Source organism: Eumetopias jubatus, unplaced genomic scaffold (assembly GCF_037043125.1).
Source record: "Eumetopias jubatus isolate StellerSeaLion01/CBP00866 unplaced genomic scaffold, mEumJub1_p1.0 scaffold_7, whole genome shotgun sequence".
NCBI lineage: Eukaryota > Metazoa > Chordata > Mammalia > Carnivora > Otariidae > Eumetopias > Eumetopias jubatus.
In genome coordinates, this window is record NW_028274813.1 from 14,971,113 (window position 1) to 14,996,539 (window position 25,427).

General features: G+C 35.8%; 1 protein-coding gene across 1 annotated transcript in view; it reads left to right on the top strand.

Annotated features, from left to right (window-relative positions):
- The window catches only part of EML5 (EMAP like 5), a 168,139-nt gene that overhangs the window by 29,219 nt on the left and 113,493 nt on the right, over nt 1-25,427 (top strand). The window contains exons 2-7 of the mRNA XM_028098102.2: nt 107-266; nt 10,756-10,854; nt 12,647-12,715; nt 15,353-15,538; nt 16,985-17,120; nt 18,473-18,674. Coding sequence (XP_027953903.1) covers nt 107-266; nt 10,756-10,854; nt 12,647-12,715; nt 15,353-15,538; nt 16,985-17,120; nt 18,473-18,674 — 852 coding nt within the window. The remainder of the gene's footprint in view (nt 1-106; nt 267-10,755; nt 10,855-12,646; nt 12,716-15,352; nt 15,539-16,984; nt 17,121-18,472; nt 18,675-25,427) is intronic.

Genomic DNA, 25,427 nt, shown 5'->3' on the forward strand with positions numbered 1-25,427 from the left:
TAACATCTAATTGTTGCTTTGGTATATATAAAGTTTACATATATCAAATATTATAAAAGCGCTATAAGCAATTTTAAGTCAATTTATTTGTTTATTTATTTTGCAGCCTTGCATTGCATCCTGAACGAGTATTAGTAGCAACAGGACAAGTTGGGAAAGAGCCTTATATCTGTGTTTGGGATTCATACACTGTGCAGACCATATCAGTTCTAAAGGATGTTCATACACATGGTATAGCCTGTTTAGCATTCGACTTAGATGGACAGGTATGTAATATTTTTTCTCTTTTCCTAACTATATCTTAAAAATGTGTACCATAAGAAATGATTTTATATCTATAAATATTAAATTGGAAAGCAGTAGATGAAAAGTACCTGTTTGTTCAAGGTAGAGGTAGGTAGGTTGGGTGGATAGTTAATGAACATAAGAAAAATAAGAACAATAAGGAGTCTTTATTTCATGTATCAGGAACTTTTTAATTAATGCTATTATGAAAGTTAAAGAGATTCTGACTCAGTAGAATATTACCTGGTTGTCCTAGAAAATTTTACATATAAATAACTCTTTTCCAGGTAGTGTACATTGAGAAGACAGATGGGAGACATCTTAGGAAAACTAGGTTTCTCAAAGTAGAGCTGTATACATTTTAATTTTCAGTTATTTCAAAGGTTTCTGTTAAAATTACACTTTTTATTGAAAATAGAGACAGCTCCTATAATAGCTATTTTTATACAAAATCAAAGTTGAAAACAAAGGATATAATTATCATTCCATTTACTTATCAGTTCCCAAATTATTATCTACTTCTAGTTAATGATTGTTAAAAAAAATTAAACATGCCAAGAACTTTTTTGTGGTGCTGTCATGGAACTTGTTATACCTAACACATATTTAAGAAGTAGTAAGAAGTTGAATTTTGCAGATGTGGTTAATTTATAGTCTTTAAATTTTTATGTTAAAATTAGACTTTAAAAATCATTTTAATTTTTAGAAAAATTTTAGTTACCTGCTTTCAGTTCATAAAATTAATTTTAGATTGAGATTTTACAGAAGCATTACATTGTGTTGTGTTCCCTTGAAAATGATAAGTAGATATTTTATAACTCTGAGGAATAGTTTATTTGAGAGCATAGATTAATATGACTTAAGAGTCTGGTAAGAGATCTTTAAAGACGTAACTGGAACCTTTCATTTGGGGAAAAATGTGCTTCTAGGTTTAATCACTATGTAGCAGTGATTGGCAATTGTAGAACCTTAATTCATGTCCCATTTTTGCTGTTGTTTTTCAAGTCCCTTACTGTCCTCATATCAATTTTATTTTCTTTTTTTTAGAAAAGATTTTATTTATTTGACAGAGAGAGAGAGTGAGAGCAGGAACACAAGCAGGGGGAGTGGGAGAGGAAGAAGCAGGCTTCCCGCGGAGCAGGGAGCCTGATGCGGGGCTCGATCCCAGGACCCTGGAATCATGACCTGAGCCGAAGACAGGTGCTTAATGACTGAGCCACCCAGGCGCCCCTATTTTCTTTTTTTTAAAGGAAGAGATTAATACTCTTTACCTACCTCACAGGAGAGTAAATTTTATGAAACAAACCTCCACAGTTTTTTTTTTAAATCATTTACCAGAAGTGTTATGAAGTCCAAGATGTATTAACTGTAATAAGCTTCTGTATACTTTAAACACAGATGTTTTCTTCCTAATTTTGAAATTGCTCTTTCTGAATGTAATATATTCCATTTTTGAGGAACTTCTTTCATACAGACAAGGAAGTCATGCCCATAGCTTTTCCTAGTTGAAAGGCCTTTATTTTTGCTTATTTTAAGTACTTTATAAGAAAAGCCTTGGGTACGTGTATTTTATTATCACAGATTTTCATGAAAAAGTGTTACTTAAAAATTTAAGCTTATAAAAAAACATAACAGCTAAAAGTTATTGAGCACATACTAAGTACCAAGCATTGTGCTAAGCTTACCTTATCTTATTTAATCCTCACAACAACCCTATGAAATAGATACTATTATTATCTCTATTTTACAGATAAAGAAACTGAGACTTAGAGAGGTTAAATAACTTGCCCCAGGTTACACAGCTAGTAAATGGAGCCAGAGCGGAAACCCAGGTCAGTCACACTCCAAAGCTCGTGTTTTTTAACCGCAGTACTCTCCTGCCTCCCAAACGTGGAACTTAGGAGGTAGTGATTTATATTTCAGAAGGAATTCATCCATCTTAAATGTAGTTAAAGCTTATAAGGAACTGCTGCTAATTGAAGATTAAGTTAAGAGTATCTCTGAAATTATATTAATGAGAAAATGCTTTAGTTAAAAAATATATTTGAGAACATATCTATTCACTAATATCTGTAAACTGTTTATGAGATATCATCTGGGAAATATTGTATGATTTTTGCATTTCTACTAGATTTGAAACTATAAGGGCTCTGTTAAGATTTATCCAATGAATGAGTTTCCCTGTTGGTAATAATGCTGAATGTTATTTTCCCAGAGGCTTTCTTCTAAATGGACTGAATATCCACTCGAATACCAGAAGTTTGCCTTATTGAGAAAATTAATTAGGACCTGAAAGGTCTACATATGCACACCAAACAGGGACTCAGATTTCTTAGTGGGAAGAAGGAAAATTTGAGTGGTACTTTGTCTTGAAAATACAACAATATGTTATAAAAACATTTCTCATTAAAATCTAAGCTATAGTTATAGCTCTGGTGATTTGCAAAATAAATAAGAATAGTGTTAATTTTTTTTAACCTAATTTTCTCAGTTACAAAATAAAATGCTTTAGTTTACCTTTGACTGTTGGCACATGATTATGAAGAGAGTAAATTTTGTAAAAATATTAGGGGAGTTCACTGGTTTTTTCAAGTGCCTTTTTAGCAATCTCTTGATATCAGGACATATCTCAAGTGCCTGATGTATTATTCTTGAGTCTTTTTCTATTTCTTTGCCAGGTCCTAATTTCTGATGGCTTTATTTATGATTTTACCAGTATTTGCTCCCTTAAGCCCTGCATCTTTTGCAAAATTTGTGACTTTACTTTGTAACATTATGACAATTAGTTCTTACGTAATGAACACAGATCACAGGGACCCCCCCTACTAAAATCTTTTGAGTATAATTGTTCCTTATTTGAATATGTTTCACAGTTGCAGGAACTTACGGGATCATCTGGTTGTGTCTATTGGGATATTTTTCTTATTTGAGTATTTAGTGTGCTAGAACTTTTTAATAAATATTTCCAATTCAATTAATGGGCAGAACCAAGATTTTGTTTGGGACTAAGATCAAGGAGGAATTTGGGAAGATGGATAGAGGTTTCTTTATCTGGCTTTCTTTCTCCCTCTCTGACTTTAGCTTTTCCTTCTGTTTGCTTCTGAAATGTCAGTGTTCTTTAGGAGTCTGTAGCCTTCTTTTCTTTTTACTTATTCTCTCTAGGTGATCATTTAGAGCCATGATTTTAACGCCCACGTCAGCTAACAGTTGCCCCAGCTTCTCTCCTTAACTCTAGATACCCCCTCCCTTAAATGTCTTACAGTTGTACCATATATTACACATTGAAAAGTGAATCTCTCTTTGTCCAACTCTATTAAAACAAAAAGTTTATTCTTTCTCTGGCTCTGGTCTACCTTTCCAATTTTGTCTCCTGCCACTTTCCAGGTGGCACTCCTCCCCTCAGCCACCCTGAATTAGGCTTTTTCCTGACAGCACCATGATCTCTCTAATCTTGGTGTCCTCTGATCTGAAACACTTTCTTGTACTTTTCTACCCAGATCTTCCTCAGTCTTCCAAGATACAGTTTTAAAGCATTAATTAAAATTATTTTTATTTATTTGAGAGAGAAAGAGCGCTCATGGGGCAGGGAGGGGGAGGAGTGCCCCATGCCCAACTGACTGAGCCACCCAGGCACCCCTAAAGCATCACTTTTACTGGAAGACCTAATCTTCTTCCTCATCTACATAGGCTGGGTTAAATGTGAGAAAAAGTGATTAAGGAAAAAATGACAGAAAGCTAGGAGAGGAAGTAGTATTGGCTTGGTTATTTCTACCTTATCCTCTCTGCTGTTGCTTAATCTATGCTGAGGGAGGTTGATTTTGGCTATGTAAGTTTATTAGGGCTACAGAGGAAGTGCTCCCAGATCTCTTTTGTTACTGCCTATACTGAGCTGGATGTTTGGAGGTTCTATGGAGATACATGGAGTCTTAAAGCTTTTGACCAACTGTGGTTTGCTCTGTGTATATGATGAGCCAAGTCAGAGAGAAAGGACAGTGCCCCTCTAACTGTCCCTCACTTGATACTTGTGAAATTTTTAATCTCAACACAGTAGGTAAAGGCCTCTCTTTTTTCCTAAGATTTTATTTGTTTATTTGACAGAGACACAGCGAGAGAGGGAACACAATTAGGCTTCCCGCAGAGCAGGAAGCCCAGTGCGGGGCAAGATCCCAGGACCCTGGGGTCATGACCTGAGCCAAAGGCAGATGCTTAACCACTAAGCCACCCAGGCGCCCCTCTTAGCTAGATACTGATACCTTATAGTTCCCAACTATTAAAGACTCTCAAGAAAGCAAATCCTCTCTCCTCTTGTTCCCTTGAGATTTCTGCCGGCATGATTTGATGGAGAGCCATATATACTACGTATATACTGTAGCTTTTTATGGGAGCCATTCTTCCCACCCATTTGAGGATTTAAATAGTAATTCTACTTTGCAGAAATCTGTTTCTAACTGGGTACTAGATGGCATTTCTCATTCGGACAGGAAGAGGGCGTAGGTTCTTTTCTTTCTCTCTTTTTTAAAAGATTTAATTATTTGAGAGAAAGAGCGTGTGTGTGCGCGTGCGCGCGCATGCCTGTGTGTGAGTGGGAGGAGGGGCAGAGGGAGATAATCTTCAAGCTGACTCTCTGCTGAGCATGGAGCCCAACTCAGGGTTCGATCTCACAACCCATGAGATCATGACCTGAGCTGAAACCAAGAGTTAAGACACTCAACTGAGCCACCCAGATGCCATGAGGGCATAGGTTCTTAAAGCTAATTAAGGTTATGGTAAACTAATAATGATAGCAAACGTTTATATAACATTAATCATATAGTAACTCATATATATATTGATTTTCATGTTAACCCTATGAAACACTTTTATTATCCCCACTTAATATGTGAGGAAACTAAGCTACAGAGAGGCTGCATAACTGCTAAAAGTAATCCAGTTAGTGAGAAATGGAGCTAGTGTTCAAACCTAGGCAATCTGGTACCAGTGACTATGCTTTCAATCAGAGATTAGTAAACTTTCTGTAACAAGTCAGGAAATATTTAAGCTTTGAAGACCATACTGTCTCTGGCTCAACTACTCAGCTCTGCATTGTAGTGGGAAAGCAGTCACAGACAGCTTGTAAAAGAATGGGTACAGCTGTGCTCCAATATAATCTTATTTACAAACACAGGGTGCAGGCAGGATTTGGCCTGAGGGTTGTAATTTGCTGACCCCTGCTTCTAAACCAGTGCTTTTCAAATTATGTGTTGTGGGCTGATCTTTATGATTTCTTTAACCCTTCAGTTACTTAGAAGTGTATTATTAATTTCTACCCATTTGGAGGATTTTCTGTGCAACTTCCTGTTATTCTAATTTGTTTTTGTCAGACAACGTAGTCTGTATTTTGATTTTTTAAATTTATTTAGGCTTATTTTGTGATCTTCATGAAGCTCATATGCACTTGGAAAGAATGTGGAAAAATATATGTATTATACTGTTTCCTTTCTCCTGTTTACTGTGCTATTATTCATTTTACTTACACATATTTTGTAAATTTCATAACTTATTTTTGCTTTAAACAGTTTTAAAAGAATATTAAAAACAAGAAAAGCCTTATTTACATATTTGCCATTTGGGCATTCTTCATTCACAAGTGTATCATTTCTGTCTGCCTGAAGAAATTTCCATTATCGTATCTTCTAGTGCAGGTTTGTCAATGGTGTATTTTCTCACCTTCTGTTTACTTGAAAAACATTATTTTGACCCGATTCTCAAAAGATAATTTTGCTAGGTGTACTATTCTATGTTACCTTATTGCCCCTCAGCATTTTAAAGATTTTACGTATTTGAGAGAGAGAGAGAAAGAGAGAGACTGGAAAGTGCGAGCAGGGGAGGACCAGAGGGAGAAAGACAACAGACTCGTATCTTTTCTGAATGCTCTAAGCTGCTATTAATCCTATGGAGTGAATTTTTATTTCACATAACTTAACATTTTTACAAGTTCTACATGTTCTTTTGTATCTTTTATTTCTCATTTTATTCCTTGTATGTTTTAAAATCTTTTTGGGGAGTTTCCTTTTTTTAAATTTTAAGTTCAATTAACAATATAGTGTATTAGTTTCAGAGGTAGAGTTCAGTGATTCATCAGTTGCATACAACACCCAGTGCTCATTCCATCACATGCCCTCCTTCGTGCCCACCACCCAGTTACCCCATCCGCCCCCCCACCTCCCCTCCAGCAAGCCTCAGTTTCTTTCCTATGCTTAAGAAGTCTCTTATGGTTTGTCTCCCTCTCTGGTTTCATCTTGTTTTATTCTTCCCAAGTTTTTTTCTTTTTCTTTTTTTTTTTTAACCAGAATCATGTTGTATGTATTGTTCTTTGATGTGCTTTTTGGAGATGTTCTCAGCCTAGCACACTCCTTTTATCCACTCTATATTCCACAGAAATAGATGTTTGGGTTGCTTCATTCTGCTGTTATAATTATTCCCACTTTTGTGCACAAACTTGAGCACAGGGGCTGAAATTTGAGGGGAAGAGTGTCAGTTTGAGCCCTTGGCAATCTGAGGTGAAGGCATGTTGACTTGGCATTTAGCAGGTGGCAGGCCGTGCATGCTGACTCGGGCAGGAGGGCGGCTGGACTGTGAATTTGAGACCCACAGGCCGATGGCATCATGGGTGACAGGGATGTGGCTGGTTTTGCTTTTAATTTTTGTTTTTCTGGGAGACTTGATCTCTCCCTCTATTCTAAATGAAAGCCTTGCTGGATAGAGTATTCTTGGCTGTAGATTTTTTCCTTTTAGCGGTTGGAATTTATCATGCCACTTTCTTCTGGCCTGCAGAGTTTCTGCTGAAAAACCCACTGATAGCCGTATGGGATTTCCCTTGTATGTACCTGCTTTCCTTTCTCTTGCTGCTTTTAAAATTCTCCCTTTATCACTACTTTTGGCCGTCTTATTTACTTTGTGTCTTGGTGCAGACCTCTTTGGGTTGGTTGTGTTGGGGGCTCTCTGTGCCTCCTGGATCTGGATTTCTCTTTCCTTCCCCAAATTCAGGAAGTTTTCAGCTATTATTTCTTCAGACAAATCTTCTGCGCCCTTTTCTCACGCTTCTCCTTCTGGGATCCCTATCATGCGATTGTTATGCCTGACAGTGTTGCTGAGTTCCCTGGGTCTATTTTCATTTTGCATATTTTTCCCCCTCTCATCTGCTCGGCTTGATTGCTTTCCATGACTCTGTCCTCCAGGTGGCTGATCCTTTCTTCTACTTCCTCTTGCTATTTATTCCAGATGGCCTATTTTTATTTCCATTTAGTGAGTCTAATAGCTTTAATTGGTTCTTTTTTATGTCTTCTATCTCTTGGTGGAGGGTCTCATGGAGGTCCTGCAGTCCTTCCTCAATTCTAGTGAGTATCTTTATGAGCGTTACTTTAAATTTGCTATCAGACATATTACCTCCGTTTTGCTTAGGTCTCCTGCTCTGATTTTGTCCTGTTCTTTGATTTGGGGCATATTCCTCTGTCTCCTCATTCTGTCTTTTGCGTTGTGTTTTTCTGTGTTAGGAAAGTCAGCTGCGTCTCCTGCACTTGAAAGTAGTGGCTTTATGAAGACGAGGTCCTGCAATGCAATGTCTGTTCCCCAGAACCTGGTGCTTCAGGGGATGTCTCCTATGTGTGTTGCTCCAGGGGTGTCCTACCGTTGTGGCTAGGATGTGTTTGCCTTCAGTCCTGTTGTCTGCGATGGCTCTCTGCCTGTTGTGGGTAGAGTCTGGTGCCCATGGTGTTAGTGGACTGCTCTGGGGCTGCCTTGGGCTTGAGTTGAGTCAGACCAGGCATTTGCCAGAGATGCAGTAGCACCAAATGCAGGCATTGTCCCTGTGTTGTCTCCGGAGAAGCTTTTGTTGGTGGGTGCAGTCAGACCCACTGCCTGCCCCCAGCCCACTGCTGGGGTCACAATCAGATGGGTGTGTGGTTATCTTCCCTCTCCCTGGGGTAGGACTCACTTTGGAGTGGTGCTGACCCTTGTCTGGGCAGTGCACACACTGCCAGGCTTGTGGCACCGCTTTGACAGGATCTTGCCAAAAGCGATCGGAGGGGGTAGATCTGCTTTGCTGTGTTCTCTTGTCTATGCCAGGCTGCAGAGAGTCTGTTCTGCCAGTTTTCGGGCTGCTTTCTGGGTTATTTATGCTGATGTGGGTGCTCTCTAGGCGGCCATGCAGCAAAATGTTAGCCCAGGGACGTCCTACTCCACCATCTTCCCAGCAGCCTCTGCTCTAAAATAATTCCTGAGTAAGGCTCCCGGCTGGCTCAGTCAGTGGAGCATGCAACTCTTGATCTTGGGGCTTTGGGTTTGAGCCCCACTTTGGGTGTAGAGATTACTTAAAAATAAAATCTTAAATAATTCTTGAGCATCTTGAACATTTTCATTTTAATAGCTAATGTCTCAATTTTAATAATTTCTGTGGTTCTTAGGTCTGTTTCTATTAACTGATTTTTCTCCTGATTATTTGTCACATTTTCCTCTTTGTTCACATGTCCAATAATTTTTTATTGGATGCTGGACATTGTGTATTATTCTGAATTCTAGATTTTGTTGTATTCCTTTAAAGTATTTTGGACATTGTTCTGGCAGGTAGTTAAGTTCCTTGTGGATCAGTTTGGTCCTTGTGAAAGCTTGCTTTCATGCTTTTGGGGGACAAGGCTAAAGTAGCTCTTCCTCTAGAACTATTGGTTTAATTTTACCACTAAGTTGTGACCCTTCTGGGGTCCCCATTGAATACCTAGTGAGTTCAAAGAGATATCTACATTCTGGTTATTGGGAACGCAAGGGATCTTGACCCTTTGTGATCTCTGGGAATTTTTTGGCTTCAGCTCCCCAGTAATTGCTTTTTTTTTTTTTCCTCCAGAATTTGTTCTTTGCATGGCCTCATGGATTTCACCCTAAGCATGCAAAGATTGGTGTTCTCAAGGGGACCCATAAACAAATTTTCTGGAGCTCTTTCTCTGCTCTGCAAATTCTAGCCATCTTGACCTCTCTGAAGTCCAGGCTCTGTCTTCTCAAATCAGCAAGTCTGCTGGGCTCTGTTTGGATTCTACCTTTCTAAGCTGTAATCTGCAAATTGTCCCCTAGATGAAGGCTGGGGCAAGTACCTGCACCTTGTTTGTTTCTCCCTCTTTCAGAGCTCACAATGCTTCACTTCCTGTTATGAATGTCTGAAAGCATTTGTTTCGTACATTTTATAGTTTTCTGGTTGTTTATCATGGGGGCAAGTTCGGACCTGATACTCCTTCATGGCTGAAAGTCCATATTTTGTGTTCCTTAACCCCTCTCACACTTTCCATCTCACTGTCTCCTCTTCTTAACTCTGTATCTTCATCTCCCTCTAATTGCCTATTTAACTTTTCCACTGTGTTTTAAATTTTATTTATTTTTCATTTCTAGAAATTCCATTTGCTTCTTCAGATCTGCTTGAATACTTTTTACAGTCTCCTATTCTTTGCTCGTATGAAGATACTTTGAAAACTTAATTTTATTTCTCTCTTCCCCTCATAATTCCAATGTCTGATGTTTTCTAGAACTGATTTTGCTATTTGTCTTGCTGATTCTTACTCATAGTCCCTTACTTCCTATGGTTATGGTGGTTGGGGGTGTTTATTTTTATGTTTATTGAATTGCTACCTGTAGGAATTCTTTGAGGGATGGATTGAAGTGTTAGTTTTCCAGGTAGGATTTATATTTGTGCTATACTGTTGAAAATGCCTGAAGACTAAAACCCTCAGGACCACTCTGAAATTTTCCACTTGAGGGGTTCATAATTAATGTGGAGTTAGGCCCTTTGACCGTGTGAAAGCTGCTTTTGACTATCAATTTTCAGGGAGGATTGTCTTCCCCTTCATGCATTGCCACACCCCCCCTTTTTTTTTAAAGGAATGGTTTCTTGTTTTTCCTTATTCTGAGGAGTTCACTGCTTTAGTCAGAAGTCTGAAGTTCAAATCTACACCTTGGACTGGCCCTAAACTTTATCTCCTATTTTTGTCCAGCCTATAGAACAAAAACCAGGCTTACCAAGAGCTAACTGGTACCTTTAGAATAAAGTGGTTGTGGGAGCTCTCTTACCCTCCAGGATTCCTGTCTGAAATCTCTTTGTTTTTGTTCCAGATTTCATAATTCCTTGACATAACTCAGCAGTGCATTTAAAAAGATGTTCTTACATTTTATCCAGCATTTTTAGTTTTTAGGAGGAGAGATGTTTAGGGTATTTTGTCAGTCCTACTGTTAGAATGGAAGTCTCTCTTTTCCTTCTTGTGCAGAACTACATGTATGTGAATATTAACAAGATGAACATCCAGCTTTTCTCAAGTCTATATAATATAAATGTGTAAGTTTTGATGTGTAAGTTTATAATACCCATGAGTATAATTTGTTTGCCTTTTATAATTTGGTTCCTTTTTGATTTGTTTGCCTTTTTATTCCCTCATGGACTTCTTGGATATAATTCAGCGCTTGGTTTCAGTTGGACTTGATTCAAAGAATGCAGTTTGTGTTTGGGATTGGAAGAGGGGAAAAATGTTATCTATGGCCCCTGGTCACACAGATAGAGTAAGTATTCTTTGGGGTTTCTACTGGGTATTGGATGGGAAAAAGAGGAGAGCCAGGGGATTCTATGTTTCCATGCTTTGTTATTGCTAGATAGTTCATATGTAATTAAAAATTTAAAGTACAATTGCAAATACTCATAAAATTTTAGAACTGTATATATATTGTAGTACTCAAAAATATGACTCAGTATGTGAAGTGTTAGCACAAAACTTTTAACCGTTGTTTGCTTCAGCAAAAGTGATGAATTTTAAGGTATTCAGACCTCCATTTAAAAATTGAACGGCTCATGCCTAGGGTCTATGTAGTTTTGTTTATCACTGGTTTATTATGTACATATCGTAATTTAAGTGAAACATATTGTGTGTGAATTTGAAATTATATATTATTAAAAAATTTCAGAGACCTAACATTTTTTACTTTGGAAACTTATTAAAAGTATATTCCTTATTCTAAGCTGTTTAAGTTAATATAGAAAATACTTTGTAGTCAGCTTTTTAATTAAATATTATACTACTTTTATAAATGTACATCAAAAACTTAATCATAAACCCTTAAAAATCTCTCATTTTTTTTGTGTGTAGTAAAATTCTAATCTGAACCAGCACAGGAGATGTAGTCATTAATTCTGGGTGGGGGGAGTGGAATCTCTGAATCTATAAAAGTTATATAGAAAATTTTGTGTGTATTTGCATTTTGGTAAATACACTTGTCTTTTAGCAGATTCTCAAAGGGGCCTGTTACACACTCACAAACACAATTTTGATAATTAAAGTGTTAGGTATATTTGTTAGACAATTGTGTATTCTGACTTAGATCAAAGCATTTCACACTTTGGATTTAGTAAATTATTATGAAAAATGGTACTGTCAGAATTTTTATTTTGGTGGTTAGTATTTTAAAGTTGCACAATACGGTTTTCATATAATCTGTGTCATGGTGAGTTGTTAAAAATTAATTTATAAGATATATTCTTTATTATCACTGAAGAGAATAATTTTGTACATATTTAAAGGTAATAAGCATCTTAGGTGATTATGCAGGTAGGTGTCAAAGAAACATGGTAAAAACTAACAATGATTTTTTTCTTCTATGAAATTATTTTTCAAGTGTTAGTTTTTCTTTTATTAAAGTGCATGATTCTAATGTATATTTTATTTCAGCTGGGTTTTTTATTGTTTGCTCTTATAACGAAAATGGTTTGTATGTATTTAGAGTTTTGGGAGTTTTAGACAAGAAAGCCTGGGATCTCCAGAACTTAAGTATAGGTTAGTTTTATTTGACCCATAAACAACAAAGCTAAAAAATAAAAGCAGAATTTATACTTTGAAGTAGATATTGTGATTATTTATATAAGTAGTTCTGTATGATGGAAAGCTATAAAAACGTACTCTATTTTAATTACTTAAAGTTCTCTATTTCTAGCTGTATAAGTGTTAAATGTACATTCCATTCAGTATCTTGTCTCTGTAAAAATTATGTAGGTGCCTGCCTCATGCCCTAGTTCTGTTGAACTATTCTTGTTACTTATGGACCAAATTTTTTAAAAAATTAAAAATAGAGGTGTTAATTTTCACTTCACTAGTTTTGTAAAGTTCATAGAAGCTAAGAACTAGTTTTTGTTCATATCATTTACATATTTCTCATAAGATTGTGAAGTGTGGAATTCTCATTACTATTTAGTGAGGAATATTGTTTTATGATAGGTAGGGTTTTGGGGTTTTTGGTCATTTGGATGGATTCTTAAATGATTCTGAAAATAAGTATTTTAACCATGAATCTGCTTTGTTTGCAGATATTTGATATCTCTTGGGATTTGTACCAGCCAAATAAACTTGTCAGCTGTGGTGTAAAACATATCAAGGTACTAGAAGGGTCTTGTTTTATAATAGTCACGTATACTTACTCTCTGCTGCCAAGTACATACCACACTATTTACAGCATAGGGTAGTCTTAGGATTTTGACAGTACTTATTTTTTAAATGTCAACATTTTTAACATTCTGATGTTCAACGTAACAGATATTTATTGTGTCATTATAATGTGTTAGGCACTGTAAGGGATATAGGTATGAGTAGGGAATGAATAAAACAGTATTCATAAAGGGATTTATAGTCTTGTGAAGTAGGCTTTACTGTGTTCATCTTGTCTTCTCATGTTTCACTTACAGAGTAAAATGTGAGCATCAGAAACCAAGAAAAGTAAGAGGTTTCTTTCACAGAGATAGGATGGTGTGGCAGAAGCAGCATGGGAAGAGTTGGCTTTACCACTTACACTTAGCACTGTTTGACCGGGGATGAGTCATGTAGCCTCGTTGAGCTTCTTTCACATCTTAGAATTGTGGCTTATAAAGTGGATTAAATAAGGCAGTATTTATTCAAGTGCTTGTCATAGGTCCTACACATGGTCAACTTTCTGAAAGTGTTGTCTTTTCCTCTATATTTACTCTCTGATTTGACCTTAGCCTTTGGTAGCCCCAGTTTATTTTGCTTATGAAAGCTCTGGGTTTTGTTTTACAATTATAGTTCGGGTTTTGAAACCATATAGTCAGTGGTGATATTCATTCTTATGTTTACAGTTACTGTTAAATCCCTGGTGCAGATTGGAAATACTTGTTTTTCTTCCATTATCTGATTTAACAGTTCCTTGTAACAGTTAATTCCTAGTAAGATTCTGTGTTCACATTCTTTCTTTGATATGCTCACTTCCATCCAGTTTTTCTCCAAAGCATCTTTAGCTGCCACTGCAATTCTGGTTTTGATATTCTGGTACTGATTTGAGAATGAATAGTATTAAATATTTTTTGAACAAATATTCAGTAGCAAAAGCCTGTAGGTTAGGTTTCAGGTACATAGTATAAGGACTGTGAAGGTAGAAATTTTTGTCTTTTTCATCTGTGATGAACAAGATGATGTTTGATGTAGTACTTGATATAAAATACTTAAATTATTGGCAAATTAATAAACAGATCTTACTGTTTTATATTGTAAATGAAACTGAAAGTTCCATTTTCAGGTTTTAAACAAACTATTCTTCTGAATTAAACTATTTTTAATTAAAAAAACTATTTTTACTATGAGTTAATTTCTTTTCTTTTGGTAGAGTCAATGAAAAGTAGGGTAGATCTTTTTGCAGGCAGTACGTGTGAGGACACTAAGTCCCAAAGATGATTTAGAACTTCCTTGTCCAGTACAGTAGCAACTAGCCACATGTAGCTATTTAAATTAAGTTAATTAAAATTAAAATATAATCATTTCTTCAGTCATCCCAGTAGTCACATTTCACATGCTTAAGGTCCACATGTATCCAGTGGTTACTCTATCAGTATATGTACAGAGAGAATGTTTTCATCACCACAGAAAGTTCTATTAGATGGCATTGATCTGGACTATAAAACAATAGCTTTTTACTCTGAGCATGAAAATTATTTGGATACCTGGGTTTGACTCCCCAGAGATTCTCTCTCAGTTTATTTTGGTGGGGGCCCAGGCATACCATGTTTTATAATTTCCCTCAGGTGTGTCTAACGTGCAGCCAAAGTTGAGAATCACTCACCTAGATGAAAATAATAGACTGAAATAGGGATTTGCTGAAAGGAAGAGAACTAGCTATCCTTGTGCACAGGAATCATGGAGTTTTAGAATTAAAAATCAAAGTTTCATTGAGTAAAGCATTCATTAGTTATTTGAATGGATAAGCATCGTAATTTTTAGTTTTTTGAGGCTTCAGGTTTTAAGATCTTTAGGTCTTAAAATAAGATCTGAAAGAGGTAAAATCTTTATTATTAACAAATTATGTTACTTTAAGTGGTAATTTACTTATTATAAAGTTGAGTTTATTCTCTGGGCCAAATTTCTTTATGCAGAACTATTCTGTATATCCTTGCCCTGTTCCATTTTTGTTTATTTCTTTCTGCAAACTATTAAAATTTACCTGAATCCCCATAAAAGAATAAAAACCCTGGTAATGAAGATTTATGTTTGACTTCCCGTTTTCTCCTAAAAATGAACAAATTATTCGAAATGAGTATCTCTCTTACTTTTAAACTTTACAAGTAAAGGAATTGCTCAGCTTTGAAAATATCAGTGAGAGCAACATTTTTTTCCCATCTTTACTTCATCAAAGATTGAATGTTAAGTTTGGTCCTCCTTCCTATTAGTGTATGGTGTATCTTCATTTCCATTGCTAATGCATAACCAACTCTTTTACTTGTCTGAGTTTCAAGTAGATTTTTTTCAGAGACCAAAGGAGGGAAGCATAGCCTATTTTAAAAATAATCTAGTTCATTCTTATAGATAAGGGTTGAAACCAGTGACTTACCTGCTATAATCTAGCTGTTGATGACACTAGGATGAGGATGTGAACATTTCAATGCTAATGTTTCATAAGGGGATTTCTTAGGTAATTCTTAGTCTGCTGCTCTAGTGTAGCTTCAAAGTATTAGAAATATTTTATTTTATAAACATTCTTTGGTAATTTGATTATACTGTGTACCTTTTAGTTCTGGAGTTTATGTGGAAATGCTCTGACCCCAAAACGAGGGGTCTTTGGTAAGACTGGTGACCTTCAAACAATTTTGTGCCTGGCCTGTGCAAGGGATGAATTAACATATTCTGGTGCACTTAATGGGGATATATATGTTTGGAAAGGAATCAATCTTATAAGGACAATACAAGGAGCCCATACTGTAAGTATATTTACATATTTTAAATACTTTTAGATAACTACTTCTTGTCCTAGAATGAAAGATATATAATATAGCAGACTTTCTAGTCAATTCAGTTACTATGAAGAAAAACTATGCAATTTGACACATGGATATTTATTAAATTAGCTTGATTAGTACCTTGTTCAAACCATTGCTCTGGTATGGTGTCTTTCTCAGAGTAGTGTTGATAAAAGGCTTGTTAAATTCAACCTAAAAGTATTCTAGGTTAACTACATTAGAATAAAGCTAGTACTCTTATGGCAAATTTACCAGTGGGAAGTTTGGGGACAATTCTAGAAAAAATATACCTTTAAAATTTTAATATCATTCTTTCATTAAGTGAGTGGCAAAGGAATTTAAGTTTTGTAATTCATGAGATTTTCATATAAGAAATTAAATGAGGGGGAAAAAATCTGTTGTGAAAACCTTGTAATGGTTTTGTTTTTGTTTTTTGATTAAGGATTTTTAGTAGTTGGGTCCCTTACATAGAGAAGGGAACTAGAGAGCGCAGAGCTGCCACATGATTAGCAGTAAGATCTCAAGTAGAGAAGTTATTAAATGTATCAATATGACCCACTATTAAATAGATAATATATTACATATTAAATATATTAAAGAACCACTTAGAACAAGACTTGCTTTGAGCAAAATGTCTGAAGACCAGAGATACCAGATTCTTTTCCACAAAGATTGTGGCAACTCACATTTTCCTCATTAGTATATAAAAATACCAGTTTCTTCCTCATACCCTCAGTACAGGATGTGACCACTATTAGAAATTTTGGGTTGTTTTCTGGCTGCCAAGTAGTAACTTCTTCTTTTGTTTCCTATTTGTGAAATTTCATATATTTATTGGCTACTTGAAATTCCTTTTCTATTAATTGGTTTTTCTTACCCTTTGCTCTTTTTTGTTATCTTTGTTGTTGGATTTTCTTTATTCACTTGTATATAAGGGATGTTAACCCTTATACAGTCCTACACATTGCAGATATTTCCCCAATCTGTTTGTCTTTGCTTATGATATCTTTTCTCATATGAAAAATTGTTTTCCTTTGTGGCTTGTGGGTAACCTGCCTTGCATAAAAGGTCTCTCATAGTTCAAAGTTATGTAAATGTTCTTCTGACTCTTTTCTAACTTACTTATTTTTTACATTTAGAATTTTATGTCTATAATTCATTTTTATACGTGGTATAGGTTTAACTTTATGTTATGCCCGTATCATTGGTCATATATTGTGCTCATACACACACACACACACACACACGAGAGAGAGAGAGAGAGATTTCTAGATTTTCATTTGTGTTTTCTGCTATTTATTCCATTTATTCCGATGTCATACCAGAGTCTTTTAAAGTGGGTTTCTACCTACACACAGTAGATTTTTCTTAAAGAGTATATATTGTTAAATTTATTTTCTCTGCTAGGCAGGAATTTTTAGTATGAATGCTTGTGAAGAAGGCTTTGCTACTGGTGGCAGAGATGGCTGTATTCGTCTTTGGGATTTAACTTTTAAACCGATTACTGTGATTGATCTCAGGGAAACAGACCAGGGATACAAAGGTAATAACAAAACAAATGTATCACTACTAGGCAAATTCTAAATGTAGCAAAGATTGTCTATTTCTTTTAGTAAACATAAATATATGTTTTGTAAATATAAATGAGACTCAAATTTGCCCCTTTGTACTGTGTGCATTTAATTGAATTCCTTTTGAAGAGGTGAATTTGCCTAAAGACAGTCTAGGTTTACTGTTATGACAAGGATTCTTTTGTATATCTAATGCTTATTAAAATGGGACTTAGAGATGTGATAAGTGCTTGCTTAGGTAACCTTGGATTTTTAAAAATATTTTACTATTAGAATGCTAAATGTAACTATTTAGCAAACTGTTGAAAATAAAGTATGTTGAGGATTGGGAAAAGTTTTGTTCAGGATGATTTAAATGCATGTAGATGTGTTTTTCCTTCACCCAAATGTCAGCGATTGGGAGATACTTTCTTCTTTGGGGATTTAAAAAATTGATATAATAAAACAGAATCACTATTAAAAAAACTATTCACTAGTGTGGTATTATAGGGTAGGATTGGAAGTTGCAGAGGTCTGTGTTTAAGCCTTATTTCAGTCAATTACTAGCTGTGTGACCTTGGGCTACATATTTAATGTCATCCATAGGTGAGAATAACTATCTCATAGGATTAAATGAGCTAATTTAATATACGTAAAATGTTTAAAAGTGACACATAATAATCATCCAGTAAATGTTAACTGTTTTATTATTTTCATTAGTTTTGCTAAGCATTATTGTACCTTAAAGTTTGCAAAATAATTTGACACTTTTTCTTATTTGGCCCTCACAAGAACATTGTGAAGTCCATGGCACCTTTATGTTGGCCACATTATACAGATGAGGAAACAGAAACACTAGTTTTCCTGAGGTTACAAAAGGGACTATGGAATATATAGAAAAAATAGAACTCTCTCTTTCTAATGATTTTGTGAGCAGATGGAAGAAATGAAATGTAGACACATGAAAAGTCAGATTATAAGAGAAAAAATAATACGATTCTATAAAGGTAGTTTCTGAATAGTTACTTTTTGCATGGTGGAGACTATGTTGTTATAAGTCTTTGGCTGAAGAAGTGGTCAGACTATGACTGAAGTCTAGTAAGGAAGAAGAATGTATGTCTTGAAGGATGCATAGAAATTAGGTATATCATATCATTTGCTATGTAGATGTATCATTCCATATAGCAAACAACATGGATAATTGAAGAAAATGTGTGGATCAAAGACTTGCAGATTCCTTTTATCTTACATCTAAGGTATAAAAGGTACAAAAATTAAATTGATTTAGCAGATTGGCGTTATATCATAATAGCATTTATCCTAAATACAATTTACTTTTGATTAGGTTTGTCTGTGAGGAGTGTTTGTTGGCGAGGTGACCACATTCTAGTTGGAACACAGGACAGTGAAATTTTTGAAATTGTGGTACATGAAAGAAATAAACCTTTCCTAATTATGCAAGGGCATTGTGAAGGTGAACTTTGGGCACTTGCCATCCATCCTACAAAACCTTTGGCTGTGACTGGAAGTGATGATCGTTCAGTCAGGTAAGCAAATTAAAATGTAATTGCATAGGCTGGAATTTATCCTTAGAGAAACATAAGAAAAACTTAATAAAAACACTTCAATTTAAATATTAACAGCTTACAATATAACAAATGAACATTAATAGGTACTTAGAATTAACAATTTATAAGATTTTTTTTCTCTTAATGACATAAGTTGGAGTTAGCTACATATCAAAATGTACACAGCTATTTCTGCCTTTTTAATAGCCATATAATATTCCACTGCATGGGGTGCCTGGGTGGCTCAGTCAGTTAAGTGTCTATCGTCAGCTCAGGTCATGATCCTGGCGTCCTGGGATCATGCCCCATGTCGGACTCCCTGCTCAGTGGGGTGTCTGCTTCTCCGTCTGCCCCCCCCCCCAACTTGTACTCTCTCTCAAAAAATAAAGTCTTTTAAAAAAATATTCCATTGCATGGATATACTGTAATACATTCGACCAAATAATTTTTTTAAATTGTAGTTGACATATAGTATTACATTAGTTTCAGATGTACAACATAGTGATTCAACAATTATATACTTTACAAAATGCTCTCCACGATGAGTGTAGTTATCCTCTGTCACCACACAAAGTTATTACAATTTTGACTATATTCCTCGCAAACCGGTATAGTCACTGTGGAAAACAGTATGGAGGTTCCTCAAAAATTAAGAATATAAACCTCCCTATGACACAGCATTTGCCCTACTAGGTATTTATCCAAAGTATACAAAATACTGATTTGAAGGGGCACACGCACCCCAATGTTTATAGCAGTACTACCAAAAACAGCCAAATTATGGAAAAAGCCCACATGTCCCTTGATGGATGAATGGATAAAAAAGATGGGGGGGGGTGTGTGTGTATACACATACACACACAGACACACACACAATGGACTATTACTCAGCCATCAAAAAGAATGAAATCTTTCCATTTGCAACAATGTGGATGGAACTAGAGTGTATTATAATAAGCAAAACAAGTCAATCAGAGAAAGACAAATACCGTATGATTTTACTCATCTGGAATTTAAGAAACAAAATAGATGAATGTAAGGGAAGGGAAGGAAAAATCAGAGAGGGAAGCAAACCATAAGAGACTCTTAAGTATAGAGAACAAACAGGATTGCTGGAAGGGAGGTAGGTCAGTGGATGGGTTATATGGGTGATGGGCATTAAGGAGGGCACTGTGATAAGCACTGGGTGTTATATGTAAGTGATGAATCACTGTATTCTGCTGAAACCAGTACTACACTGTATGTTAACTAACTTGAATTTTAATAAAATCTTGGAAGTAAAAAAAAACAATGATTGGGTCAGCCAGGAAATCAAAGAGGAAAATAAAAAGTACATGGAGACAAATGAAAATGAAAACACAATGGTCCAAAATCTTTGGGATGCAGCAAAAGCAGTTCTAAGAGGGAAGTTTATAACAATACAGGCCTACTTCAAGAAACAAGAGAAAGCTCAAACAACCTACCACTACTCCTAAGGGAGCTAGAAAGAGAACAAACACCCAAATCCAGCAGAAGGAAGGAAATGACGATTAGAGCAGAAATAAATGATACAGAAACTAAAGAAACAATAGAACAGATCATTGAAACCATGAGCTGGTTCTTTGAAAAGATCAACAAAATTGATAAACCTTCAGCCAGACTCATCAAAAAAAAAAAAAAGAGAGAGAAAGGACTCAAAGTCAGAAATGAAAGCGGAGAAGTAACAACAGACACCACAGAAATGCAAAGGATTATAAGAGAATAGTGTGAACTATAATATAGGAAAAATGGATAAATTCCTGGAAACAGACTGGACAATATAGGAAAAATGGATAAATTCCTGGAAATGTGAAACCTACCAAAACTGAAACAGAAGAAATAGAAAATTTGAACAGACTGATCACCAGCAGTGAAATTGAATCAGTAATCCAAAAACTCCCAACAAACAAAAGTCTAGAAGCTTCACAGGTGAATTCATCAAACACTTAAAGAAGAGTTAATACTTATTCTCAAACTTTTCCAAAAAAGTAGAAGAGGAAAGAAAACTTCCAAATTCATTCAATGAGGCCAGCATTACCCTTGTACCAAAACCACAGACAGGCCAGTATCTCTGATGAACATAGATGTGATAATCCTGAATAAAATATTAGCAAATCAAATCCAATAATACATTAAAAAAATCATTCCACAGTCAGGTGGGATTTATTCCTGGGGTGCAAGGATGATTCGGTATTTGCAAATTAATGTGATAAATCACATCAGTAAGAGATAGGACAAATATATGATCTACATCTATTTTAATAGATGCAAAAACATTTGACAAAGTACAACATCCATGATGAAAAACCTCAACAAAGTAGGCTTAGAGGGAACATTCATCAACATAATAAAAACCATATGTGAAAAACCCACAGCTAACGGGCGCCTGGGTGGCTCAGTTGGTTAAGCGACTGCCTTCGGCTCAGGTCATGAACCTGGAGTCCCGGGATCGAGTCCCGCATCGGGCTCCCTGCTCAGCAGGGAGTCTGCTGCTCCCTCTGACCCTCTTCCCTCTCGTGCTCTCTATCTCTCATTCTCTCTCTCTCTCAAATAAATAAAATCTTAAAACCCACAGCTAACATCATACTCAATTGGGAAAAACAGAGCTTTTCCCCTAAGGTCAGGAACAAGACAAGGATGTTCACACTCACCACTTTTATTCAACATAGAACTGGAAGTCCTAGACAGGAATCAGACAAGAGAAAGGAACAAAAGGCATCCATATTGGTAAGGAAGAAGTAAAATTTTAACACTTTGCAGATGACATGATATTATATATGGAAAACTGTAAATACTATACTAAAAAACTGCTAGAACTGATTAATGAATACAGTAAGGAGGTTACAAAATCAACATACAGAAATCTGTTGCACCAATATTGCAACAACAGAAACAGAAATTAAGAAAACAACCCCATTTACAATTGTACCAAAAATAATAAAGTATCTAGGAATAATCTTAAGAGGCGAGAGACCTCTACTCTGAAAACTATAAAACCTTGATAAAAGAAATTGAAGATGACACAAAGAAGTGGAAAGACGTTCCATGCTCATTAGCAGAACAAATATTGTTAAATGTTTATACTACCCAAACTAATCTACAGATTTAATGCAATGCCTATATAAATAACAACAGCATTTTTCACAGAATTAGCACAAATCCTAAAATTTTTATGGAACCACAAAAGACCCCAAATACCCAAAGCAATCTTGAAAAAGAGAAAACTGGAGATATCATAATTCTGGACTTCAAATTATATTGTAAAGCTATTGTAATCAAAACAGTATGGTACTGGTACAAAAATAGACACATCAGTGGAACAGAATAGGAAGCCCAGAATCCCTCGATTATATGGTCATTTTATCTTCAATCAAGGAGATAAGAATATACAATGGGAAAAAGTCTCTTCAACAAATGGTGTTGGGAAAACTGGACAGCTACATGTAAAAGAATAAAACTGACTGCTTTCTTATACCACATGCAAAAACAAACTCAAAATAGATTAAAGACCTAAATGTGAGCCCTGAAACCATAAAAATTCTAGAAGAGAGTGCAGGCAGTAATTTCTCTGACATTGGCCACAACAATATCTTGCTAGATGTGTCTTCTGAGGCAAGGGAAACGAAAGCAAAAATAAACTATTGGGACTACATCAAAATAAAAAGCTTCTACACAGTAAAGGAAACAACCAACAAAACTAAAAGACAGCCTACTGAATGGGAGAAGATATCTGCCAATGACATATTCAGTAGAGGGCTAGTATCTAATATTATATAAAGAACTCATACAGGGCACCTGGGTGGCTCAGTCATTAAGCATGTGCCTTCGGCTCAGGTCATGATCCAAGGGTCCTGGGATCGAGTCCCACGTTGGGCTCCCTGCTCTGCGGGAAGCGTGCTTCTCCCTCTCCCACTCTCCCTGCTTGTGTTCCCTCTCTGGCTGTCTCTCTCTCTGTCAAATAAAATCTTAAAAAAAAAAAAAAATCATACAACTCATCGATGAAAAAGAGTAATGCAATTAAAAAATAGACAAGAGATGTGAACAGGTATTTCTCCAAAGAAGACATCCAGATGGCCAACAGACACATGAGAAGATGCTCAGCATCACTCATCATCAGGGCAATGCAAATGAAGACCACAATGAGATATCATTTCACAGCTGTCAGAATGGCTAAAATCAAAAACGAAAGAAACAAGTGTTGGCAAGGATGTGGAGAAATAGGAACCCTTGTACCCTGGGAATGCAAACTGCTGCAGCTACTGTGGAAAACAGTTTGGAAGTTCCTGAAAAAAATAAATTACCCTACTATTTAGTAGTTGCACTGCTGGGTATTTACCCAAAGAATACAAAAACACTAATTCAGAGGGATATGTGCACTCCTGTGTTTATTGTAGCATTATTTACAATAGCCAAGTTACGGAAGCAACCTAAGTGTATCTATCAATAGATGAATGGATAAAGAAGAAGTGGTATATACATACAATGGAATATTATTCAGCCATAAAAAATGAGATATTGCCATGTGCAACAACATGGATGGACCTAGAGACTATAATACTAAGCAAAATAAGCCAGTCAGAGAAAGACAGATTCTGTGTGCTTTCACTCATATATGGAATTTAAGAAAAAAAACAAAACCAAATTAACAAAGTGAGGAAAAAAAAAAAAAAGACAAACCAAAAATAGACTCTTACCGATAGAGAACAAATGGTTACCAGAGAGGAGGTGGATGGGGGGATGGGTGAAATAGGTGAAGGAGATTAAGAGTACACTTACCTTGAGTGTAGGGGGATCGGGGGCTGGGGGGCTGAGTGATGGACACTGGGGAGGGTATGTGCTAGGGTGAGCGCTGTGAAGTGTGTAAGACAGATGAATCACAGGCCTGTACCCCTGAAACAAATAATACATTATGTTAATAAAAAAAAGTACACTTACCTTGGATGAGCACTGAGTAATATATGGAATTTTTGAATCACTGTGTTGTACACCTGAAATGAATATAACACTGTGTTAACTACACTGAAATTAAAAATGAAAAAATTAAAAAAATGGAATTATTGGTAGGTATGTACTTATTGCCATTTTGTTAATTGTTTTCTGGTTGTTTTTAGTTCTCTGTTCCCTTTTTCTCTTGCTCTCTTCTCATGTGGTTTGATAACTTTCTTTAGTGTTATGCTTAGATTCTTTTTTCATTATTTTTTGTATATCATAGGTTTTGGTTTGTGGTTACCATGAGGTTTAAATATAATATCCTAATATTGCAGCATATATTAAGTTGCTGGTCACTTAAGTTCAAACCCATTCTAAAAGCACTACAGGGGCACCTGGGTGGCTCAGTTGATTAAACGTTAGACTCTTGATCTCAGCTCAGGTCTTGATCTCAGGGTTGTTAGATAAGCCCTGAGTTGGGCTCCAGGCTGGGCATGGAGCCTACTTAAAAAAATAAATAAATAAAAGCACTTCATAGCTATTTCCCCTACCATATTTTATGTGTATGATGTTTTTACATCTTTCTATTCTGTGTATCCCTTACCTAATTTTTGTAAATGTAATTGATTTTGATTTTACTACTTTTATCTTTTAACCCTATTAGTAGCTTTATAAGTGATTGATATCTTACCTTTACTATGTGTTTGCTTTTACCAGTGAAAATTTTTCCTTTTGTATTATTTGTCTAGTCATGGTCTTTTCTGCTTAAAGAAGTCCCTTAACCTTTCTTGTAAGGTTGGCTTAGTGGTAATGAACTCCTTTAACTTTTGTTTGGGAAACTGTCTCTTCATTTCTGAATGATAATCTTGCCTGGTAGATTATTCTTGACTTTAGGTTTTTTCCTTTCAGCACTTTGTATCATGCCATTCTCTTCTGGCCTGCAAAGTTTCTGCTGAAAAGTCAACTAATTTCCTTAATGGGGTTTCTCCTGTATTTAATTAGTTGCTTTTCTCTTGCTGCTTTTAAGATTCCCTCTTTAACTTTTACCATTTTAATTATTATATGTTTTGGTGTGGGCTTCTTGAGTTCAACTTGTTTGGGGCTTTCTGTGCTTCCTTGACCTGGATGTCTGTTTCTTTACTTAGGTTAAGGGAATTTTCAGCTATTATTTCTTCAAATACTCTGCCCCTTACTCTCTTTCTTCTCCTTCTGGGACCCCTATAATGTAAATGTTAGTATGCTTGATGTTGTAGGGATCCCTTAACCTGTCGTCTTTTTTTTTTTTTAAACTCTTTTTTTCTTTTTGCTGTTCAGCTTGGGTGGTTTCCATGACCCAGATTACTGATCTTCCAGATTATTGATCCTTTCTTCTGCATCCTCTGATCTGCTGTTGCTTCCTTTTAGTGTATTTTTTATTGCAGTTACTGTATTCTTCAGCTCTGGTTGTTTTTTTCTTTATATTTTCTCTTTGTTGAAATTCTCAGTAAGTTCATCCAGTCTTCTCTCAAGCCTGGTGAGCATCTTTATGGCCATTAGTTTGGACTCTCTCTTGGTAGATTGCTTTCTTCCATTTTGTTTAGTTCTTTTTCTGAGGTTTTGTCTTCTTTAATTTGGAACATATTCATATTCCTTTGTCTCATTTTGTCTGACTCTCTGTGTTTATTTCTATATATTAGGTAGTTCAGCTACACTTCCTGGTTTTTCCTGGTCTACATAGTGGCCTTATGTACAGGGTGTCCTGCAGAGCCCAGTAGTGTAATCTCCCCTGGTCACCAGAACCAGGTG